General features: G+C 40.4%; 1 protein-coding gene across 1 annotated transcript in view; it reads right to left on the bottom strand.

Moving 5' to 3' along the window:
• The window catches only part of LOC137278293 (ceroid-lipofuscinosis neuronal protein 6 homolog), an 11,536-nt gene extending 2,391 nt beyond the window's left edge, over positions 1-9,145 (bottom strand). Inside the window, exons 1-6 of the mRNA XM_067810539.1 lie at positions 9,028-9,145; positions 6,752-6,854; positions 5,895-5,993; positions 3,366-3,554; positions 2,681-2,736; positions 1,584-1,709 (exon numbers count right to left, since the gene is read on the bottom strand). Of these exons, the coding sequence (XP_067666640.1) occupies positions 1,584-1,709; positions 2,681-2,736; positions 3,366-3,554; positions 5,895-5,993; positions 6,752-6,854; positions 9,028-9,113 (659 nt within the window). The 5' untranslated portion in view covers positions 9,114-9,145. The remainder of the gene's footprint in view (positions 1-1,583; positions 1,710-2,680; positions 2,737-3,365; positions 3,555-5,894; positions 5,994-6,751; positions 6,855-9,027) is intronic.
• Positions 9,146-10,129: the final 984 nt, after the last annotated feature.

Consider the following 10,129-nt stretch of genomic DNA (forward strand, 5'->3'; position numbering starts at 1 on the left):
ACCCACCAAGAACTTTCCGGAGAATATGAAGGCTCCCCAACACTGCAGCCTTCTGCATTACCCAGACTGTCAGAAGGGCTGTGCTCCCGGGCACTCTCCTCATCTGCGCCAAGAGATCAGGAGGTGCCAAACCAAGGGCACCGAGAACAATGGGGAGCCTGACGACAGTGTACTTGGAATGCAAGCGAGACATTTCAAATGCGAGATACGCATATTTATCATATTTATCATGCTTTTCCTGAATCTTGCCAATCCCATTGTTGTCAAAAGGGACAGAAGATATGCTGTTTGTGCCAAGGAAGGGCATCCACTGACAAAGTGTTGGACAGTCTCTGTAAATTCATTGCAAAGACGACATTTCATGTTCACATTATTATTATTATTATTTACATACATACATTTTCGTAAACCATGCTTGTCGTAAGAGACGATTAACGGTATGGGGTGGTCAGGCACGCTGGCTTATCTTATCCTAATTGTGCTGATCGATGCTCATGCTATCGAGCTGAAATATCTTGTCCAGGAACGATTATTTACTGATTGCCGTCATATAGCTGGAATATTGGTGTGCGGAATGAAACTGAACTCACTCACTCACCCGATATGTGCAGCAAGAGGGTGTGGGTGGTCCTGACACAATCAGTAGAACATGAGGGATCCCCCATACAGCAACAGTGTTGCAGCAAGGTAAAGCGCGCACCCTTCAAGTGGCGGTAAAGCGATAAGACAGATTCCAAACCCAAGGAACCATGGCCAATGAACGTCGGACAACATGGAACCTAAGATACACGCATGGCATTTCGAAGGAAGCTCCACATAATTGCAGCGTTTTCCCCTAATCTTGTCAGTTACATTTGTGTCAGAAAGGAACATATACACTGTACTCCAATGATATATAATTTCTTTCATTTTTCAAAAAAAGGAAAAGATCAAGCCTGTTTTCTAACACACGACTAATGCCGTGTACGGTCATATTCCAAGGAATTCTATATATGTGTGGACATTTCTGATTTCCTATTACGTACTCTGGGCCGTAGGTGGACCTCGGAATCAAAACCACAAGCATGGAGTGCTCGGTGACAAAAAGAAGCTATCGCCATGGCAACGTCATCATGCTACTTACGGCGTTGTGTTTGCATCAGCACTGGCATCAACTGACAAGGTGCTGGACTGTCTCATTACATTCAGAACATAATCTACTTTTCATTTTGTTTTCATTTTTTACGAGTGTGAAGTGACTGGTCCTGGCTATTCTCGAACGTTGGTAGCCCTACACATTGGGCACGATCAAAGTTACTAAGAATTCTTAGTTTTGAGAATAAGATCCCTGAGCAATAAAGAAAGCCTTTTCAAGCCAGCCGGCTTCATCAAAACGAATGGCTCAACCCGGTTGCTTGTCACACTGCATATAGACTCGGTGGAAAGAGCTGACACAGTTTTTGAAGTTTCATTTCGTGGCAAAGTCACTGATTGACTATTTCAAATGAGAAGTGTTTGATTCTAAAAAGCAAACAGATAGTATTCTGTTGCACTGTTCAGGCCAGTCGACTTCGCCTATGCCACTGATGGAAGTTTGTACTTACCAGTAGTATACAGAGCTAACGAACAGCAGGAACCACCAGGAAAAACCCAACTTTCGATCGCTAGATCTGTCTTTTCGGAAACAGCCAAAAAAGTAGAGGAATAGCGTAATGAAAAACGGAATGTACCTGAAAAGAAGTCATAGCGTTAACATTAAAATGTCTTTCCGATTCAACATAACACAATTAAGGCGAATATAATCCCAGTGTGGTAACACAATAAAATCACTCTTAGTATATTGAAGTCATATGATAGAAGTCTACCTTTAAGTCTTATATACTGAACAACAAAATTAACGCAAGTTTCGAATAAATGATACCTCATAAAAGTAAGCGTTCATAGTTATGTCTCTACTTAAAATGTTGACAAGAGTTGCGCTTCTTTTGCTGATCAGTATATATTAACCCTTTGTTCAGTTATGGTGGACGTATCGTGAAAGAGTAAAGCGTTCGCTCAGATACTTTTTCAAATGAGTTGAAACTTTATAATGTAATAGAGTGAAAGGATAATGAAATCTTCGCAAAAGAATGAAAGCATATTGTTTGAGAACATCTGGTGCCTAAATGTGTTATATTTATAAGCACATGGCAGAATCGGGTTATTGCTAACTTCCTGTTAGTGCTACACCTTGTTTGCAAAGTTTGTTGTGGACTCAGCAATATTCCAGCTGTCTGACATGTACAGTGGTCGATGCATAATCGAATGAGAACCAGACAATTCAGTGAGTTGCGTCATAAGCATTAAACAAAGCAACTGGGACACGATGACATGCGTCAACCAAGTAAGCGAGCCGGAACGCTCGATCCCTTTAGTCGCCTCTTATGACAAACACGGGTTACTAAAGACAAAGCCCAGATAAAAACGAATTACCCATAAATATCAAAATCAGACCAAATATAGTGATCAGTACAATCATAAGGAAACTCTCACCAAGCTGTTGGCAATTTGAAGCACAAAGGTACCATTACATCTGCAAGGACCACAATCGAGTAAATTCAACCTGATTTGTATCGTATCAATATTAATAACCCCACTGTGCCCTAACATTTTAATGTTTGTTAGTTATAAGTACAAAGTGCATGTGAGTAATAGTTCTTACCACATCAGGTGACCTATTTCTTCATCGTATGTGTAGAGAAGTTCAAACAAACTAACCTGTGTAAAAGAATAATGTACATTGATTTAAATAAGGTTTGGGCGTTAAATGAAAGTCCGTTATAAAAAAGGCCTAGCAATGTGGAACGATGCTCCAATCTTCCAGGGTCCCTATCCACAACGCGTTCATAGCTCTACGGCCGTTCGTAATGTTACGACATGTCGTAACTCTATAGTACACCATAGTCTTAGGGAATTCGTAGCGCTACGAATGTTTTGTGGATCGTGACACCGGGCCTCGATCCACAAAGCATCTGTAACGCTACGACTTGTCGTAGCGCTATGAACGCTTTGTGGATCGGTACCCCCTAGACTGTAATGCATACTTCCTGATCAGGCATTTCATCCGCAGATACACATTCCTGCACAGAAAGTAACTACTGTGACCCAAAATGACAAAAATGACCAAAAACAGACAGTTTTATCAACTGGATCGAGATGAACGTACGACGTTGATATAAACTTCAAGCTTAAAATATTTTAAGAAATAGAGCAATTTCATAAGTAAATGCATCCACAAGTGATAATGTTTAACAATGTATGTTGTGACGCTGCCAAATAGAGATTACACAATAACCTTCCAGACAAAGACGTTACTGTATGTTAAGCTAACCATTTATACTTCTTACTAGTTTCTGTGGTTTGAGCTGTTGCATGATGGGATTATCTCTGACCGACAGGTGGAGCTCATACCCCACGTGTGGAAGTCTGTGGTTGACGGAGTCTCCGACGAGATGAATGCTGGCCCCCATTACAAAAGTGATAACGGAGATGTAGGACACACTCGGGGAGAGCTTCTGGGGGCTGCGCTCCTGAAGCTGGGGGGAAAAATGTACCTTTCACTGATACTCAAATACATTTGTTTGTTTGTTTAGTACCACACTAAGCAATATTCCACTATATGACACCCTGTAAATATATAAGTCTGGGCCAGATAATCCAGTGATCAACATCATGAGCATCGATCTACGTAACTGAGATACGATGACATGTGTCAACCAAGTTAGCGATTGTGGAAACCCGTTAATCGTATCTTACGAAGGCTGGGTTGCTGAAGGCCAGTTCTAACCTGCATCTTCATCTGTGGCAAGTCCAAGACAAGACAAAATATTCACGTTCACTAGGTTCCCTCGGCAGCAGCTGTGACCAAGGCGATGCATCCATGGCCAGATACTGACAGGGGTCTGAGTCTGGTAGGTTCCTCTAATACAGTGGGGAAGCCTCGTTGTTAAGGCGCCCGCCGAAAACCCGGGTTCGATTGCCCACATTGTGTGAAGCCCATTTCCGGTGTCTTATGCCGTGATATTGCTGGAATATTGCTTAAAGCGGCGTAAAACTCACTCACTAACCCATTACAATGTCACGGTATGGTATTCATGTTATACTCTGAGGGAACCAAACTGGAAAATAAATGGTTATATTTTGTCTACATTTCTCCGAAAGCTTTGTCTTGCAATGTCGATGAAAATTTGTGAATTCATAAAGAAACATAAAGGTTTAAGTGATTTTTATTATTTGCTTGTTTCGCTATATTTATTCATTTGACAGCGTTAAAGGTAGTACATGTAATATGTTAGCAGTTGGTGCTAATACTGAACGCGACTTAATATTTGTTTCCTTCAATATATGTAAACCCCTGTCAACTTTAACAGTTGTCATTAGTAGTAATTTGTTAGCGGTTGGTAATAATATTAAGCGTGATTTGATCTGTCACGTCGGATGTCGAATTAATTCACTCAGTTTTGAATTATATTTCAATTAATATAATTAATGAAAGATATTACATTGATATGCCGGGATATACTAGTATGTGGAATAACCAAAGTAAATAAACTTTGCGAACACATGATACCCGCTGGTTTGATGTTGACTGCGGAGTCATTGAATGCAAACGGATGGTCCAGTATGTGGGGCACAATACTGTTTCCAAAGCTGATAATTGAAATTCACTGTTCGAATTTATAGACAGGATGTTCGGATAAATGACGTATAGAGGTCAGGTCACAAATAAGGTGAAGTTCAGGAACGTTTGGCGGGGAGAGTCCTTGGCTGGGTGACCCTGTATGACAGCTTGACGCCCAACAGTTTCTAGGACGTGAGTTTGTTAGGCAAGTGAAACTTGTTGAAAATTCCCCGTGTTCACCCAGTAGAAAATGGGTACCCGGTGAAATAAGTCATGAAACTACTTACCTTAGTAGTAGTAGTAGTAGTAGTAGTAGTAGTAGTAGTAGTAGTAGTAGTAATGAGTGAGTGAGTGTAGTTTTACGCCGCACTCAGCAATATTCCAGCTATATGGCAGCAGTCTGTAAATAATCGAGTCTGGACCAGACAATCCAGTGACCAACGACACGAGCGTCGATCTGCGGAACCCCTGACATGTGTCAACCAAGTCAGCGAGCCTGACCACCCGATCCCGTTAGTCGCCTTTTACAAGCATAGTCGCCTTTTAAGTAGTAGTAGTAGTAGTAGTAGTAGTAGTAGTAGTAGTAGTGGTAGTAGTAGTAGTAGTAGTAGTAGTAGTAGTAGTAGTAGTAGTAGTAGTACTAGTAGTAGTAGTACTAGTACTAGTATCAGTAGTAACGTTCAGCAAGCGAGGGGGCCGGATTTGGAGGATACGGATAAACGGGGTTCCACCGTACAAATGTGTTATTGTACTCCACATTCTGCAGTATTCCAGCTATATGTCGACGGTCTGTAGGTTGTGCAAATGTAATCATTTGCTTGTGCATATTTTGAGCTACGTTCTGGAGGGTGAGTTGGTGTGGCTTTAAGACCAATCTTGGAATTTCATGCAATTCAGACACAGGTTTTATCGTGTTTATGATTACAGATTTGCCATGCAGGTTATGCACGAATTGGGCCGTGGGGTAGTCTAATGGATAAAGCGATTACTCTTCAGTCTTCATACCGAAGACCCGGGTTCGATTCCCCATAAAACTACAATATGAGAAGCCCATTTCTGGTGTCCCCGTTGTGATATCGCTGGAACCATACTGATTCACTCACTCATTTATAGTCAGAGGGGCATTTATAAAGAAAATTAATAATAAACACACAAAATCGAAAATGACAAATTACATTACTGCAATATCCAACGGATGTGCGATAATCACTTACTGGAAAAGGAAGGGATTTCTTAAAGCGAAACAAAGAATTACCTTTAGTAAGCAAAATGGTGTGATGACGTTGTACGCCATATGGAAGTAGTCGCCGATGCTGGGTCTATTCAGGGGAGACCACTCCAACGGAACATACCACTAAAAAGCAACAGAGGTCATGTTAATAGGACAATAACAACGATATTCCAATCATTACTATGACTACTGCCTTTCATACGTGAACACTACCTTTTGCGCTCATATGACGCAATTCTCACTCGGAAACGCTAGGACGTTCCTCTCATCTACGTCGAGGCTTCTGAACTGTCGATATTTATACGAAGTATATCAGAGTTTGTACCTTGAAAACAACCTAAAGTACGCAAGGAATGGCGCGCCACTTTACTGCACTCATACTGTTTTCATCCTGGCGTCTTCTAGTTCTTTGTGGAATCTGTACCCAAAAGGGATGCCATCGCGGGCATATGTGTCCTGTGTCGCTTTCCTTTTGAAATTTAAATTTTCGAAAAAGATAATACCTAAAGGACGCTAATATGATCTGATGGGCAAACGGATCAACGCATCATCGTTCATTAAACTGGGCACTCAAAATCCATCAGACATCCTGCTTGTTTCTAAAATCCTGTATAAAGCTTGATTTACTAAACTATTTTTTCATTTGAATAAACGTAATATGATTTTGTTTGTTTTTGTTTGTTTGTTTGTTTTGGGGGATCAACCTATACGAAACGACTGCTGTGTAGACTAGTGACTGACTCCATGAACACCGTGGAAAGATTGTCTCCATTCTACCCGATCACCGGGTCGGGCAATGACAAGCATGGAAGATATATATTATTATTTATAAAGGTTTAGTGATTTTCTGCCAAATATCCACTGGTATGATGATCACTCACGCCAGCAATGGGGCGCCCGAAATCGAAGATCCAGTTTACGAGTGCCAGAGTTAGCCATATGTCAAGGTGGAAAGTGTCACTGGGCGCCTGTCTTTCCCGGCGTCTGAAACCACAAAAATTTCAAGCTGACAAAATTAATGTTGTACATATACTTGGAACAACAAGTAATAAATAATCATTTAATTACATGTCTTGATTCCGAGAAATGATGGTTTTCAAGGTGAAACAGCCTTCAACAGAGTGATGCATTGTCCAGTGAGTGCAACGTCTTCTAAGCCTGAAGGCGTTTGAATGTATTAAATGTATTTTAGACACGTGAAATTTCCAAGAGACAGAACTGTATGGCTGTTTCCATAATCATATGTCAATCGACAACAGCAATGCACTTTAATGATATGTGAAGAAATGATTTATTGAATCTGGTCACAGAATGCTTTCCTACATACCTATATCACTTCATGATAATAGATCCTTCTGAGCTTATATTCTCCATGAAACTGCTAGGTATAAGTTCAGCTACTTGCATATCCCACTTAATCAGTAAAGAAACTTGAAAGAAGATTTAACTTTTGTTTGATTTTCTGTACAAATATGTTAAAGCGATTCGAATTAGGAAAGCAAATCATCACCTACTGGTTATCTTCCAGTAACTGACGTGGTAATATACAACCCATCAAAAGTTTCGACTCACTTAAAGTACTCACAATATGTGATATGTGAGTGTTTAGAGACAGTTTTGGAAGGATGTGCTGTGTATAGGAGAAAACACTTCTCCTCGGTTTTTGTAGACTAGGAGAAAACACTTCTCCTCGGGTTTTGGTAGACTAGGAGAAAACACTCCTCCTAGGTTTTGATAGACAATGTAAAACCGGAAGGGGAAGGATTTCCCGACCCCGATGGTTTTACATTGTCTAAAAAAACCGAGGAGAAGTGTTTTCTCTAACATATATACCGTCAGTGATGGGTAAATACAATGTATTAGATCATTCAATGAAGTTACATAACAATAACTAAATCAGTTTAATGACAGTAACTATAAGTAGATAATTTAACCCCACGACCTTCGTCGGCCCGGTGGCCGTGTTGTAGAGCGTCTGCCTACGACTGTGAGATTGACGGTTCCAAACCCGCTTGGGAATCGACGTTTGTATTGCGAGTTTAATCATGAAAGATATTTGTCAATTGATTTCAATCACTCATGTATGTTCATCAACAGGAAAAGTAAAAGCTGAGAAGTGGTCTTCCTAACGATAAGCAAAACCTGGGAAGATGTCTTTCTAGCAAAAGTAAAACCTGTCCCTCCAAAACAAAAACCTCAAATGCGGTTAAACAACACATGGGAAAACGAAGCATGACCTAATACATAGTGAGAAGCACACTTTACGTTTGTATATCACACTGTTCCAGGACTGTCTCAAAACTCTCATGTCTCATTAAACATATGATATGTACATTGTCTACTCTGTTCGGCGCCACGGAGCACCTCAGTGCTAGAAGATAGGAGCTAAATACAAATAATATAATTAATCATTGTTATATCACTATGACAGACACACCTGCTTCGCTCGCAATGCAACATCCACAAAATTTGATAGTGAGGGATAAGCACGGATGTGCTTAATCATGCTCTGTGCTCACACCGTGTTTCCACTTGAGAGAATACCTGTTTAACGTCAATAATGTATAGGTATACACCTGTACAATGATTACTGTTATATGTACCGTTAGCGCAGCAGGCATAAACTAACAATGTTTGTACCACGACAGGCAGAATAACGCATAGTCACTGAATATATATAATTTAGACTGAAACAATAAACTCAATTTCCTGGACTAGTGGTAAATCTGGACTCGCTTCATGCAGACATGTACCATTCCAGTGAGAACACGGATGACAGGTAAATGGTATGGCTCGAGAAATGTGCGACAGGCTAACTGACAGCTTGAAATAATTATTGGACACTCTTAACTAGACTTGCACAAGGCTCCAAAGTTTTAATTGATAGACTAAGTTAAGATCATAATTTCTAAAACATATAAATGACACCCCAACAGACTGACGTCCTTCGGTACATCTCTGCAGCAAGGTTAGCTCTACACTGTAGCAATCATAGCGAGGACAGAACAAAGCATTTATTACTTCAAGCTACTCTACGTGACGATTACTAACGACACGGACAAGAACGCTCCACTGTTCAGTAAACATCAGCCTGGTCGGACAGTAACTAAAGCCATCGACCCGCCATTACATTAAATGCACTTTTAAGCATAACTACCTTACGACTTGTTTGTCAATAGAATCCCTTTCATCTATGTTTGATGTTGCGGTGGTTCTGTTTCTAACGGTACTCTTTTTCGTCATGGCGGCTGTATTGATTTGTCACGTGCATACACGCTAAGCCACGCGAGGGAGTAGATTACACTTCTCCTTTACACAGCTATCGGAGATAAATAGGAGTTCATTCGGTCAGGTCACACAGAGTTCAAGGTCAACTTATACCGGTAACAGTAACACACCCAACAAACCGTTGCTTATGGCGGGAAAGTAGACTAACATCATGTATCTGAAATGAACATATTTCACGTTCACAAATAATAATCATCAAATGTAAAGTGTGAAACTTTCTTTATAATCAGAAAAATGTGGGAATCTAGACTTGCCACATATTTTAAACTTGTATGGGCTTTCTTAGATATATTTATTTCAGGGTCTGTATGACAGTCTTCGGTTTGCTGACTTACAATTCGACCCAATTTCTTTCCCTGACATAATTTTCATTATCTACAGTAGATATATACATGAGCGATTTTGACCTTTTTACGTTTGTTTGGCATGTTCGTATTTTTTAATGTAACAATTCATCTCAAAGACGGAAAGTCGCCAACAGTGAGGCAGGAAACATAGCGGGGCTTTTACGAGAGCATCAGTTAACCAACAGGCATTGCCACAAACATCCGTCTTCAAGATAACGTAGGCTGATTAAGATGGGCTCATCGTCTCCTAACATAGCTCAGCTCACAGGCCAACCCTAGCCCAAACAGAGTTGCGCAACGGAGAGAAAAATGCGAACGAAGCGAGCAAAGGTTGGCAACATACGCAACTTCCTTCGCTTCGGTTCGAAATATATTTCGCATATCAAAATGAAATATTTCCCCATCACAAGGTTGTGCTCTCAGATTTACATCCTCGTAGATAATATTTACTCACATTGAATGACTTCAAACTAAGGTAAATTGGCGTTAATTTGTAAAATCAAATTCCTCTGGTAGATTAAATCACCTAATTCATAATCCACCTAATTGATAAACATCTTGCGTCGCCTTGAAAGTTCAAACCCAACACTAAGAAATAACACAATCAGCACACTCAGATGGATG

The sequence above is a fragment of the Haliotis asinina genome, chromosome 3, assembly GCF_037392515.1.
Source record: "Haliotis asinina isolate JCU_RB_2024 chromosome 3, JCU_Hal_asi_v2, whole genome shotgun sequence".
Lineage (NCBI taxonomy): Eukaryota > Metazoa > Mollusca > Gastropoda > Lepetellida > Haliotidae > Haliotis > Haliotis asinina.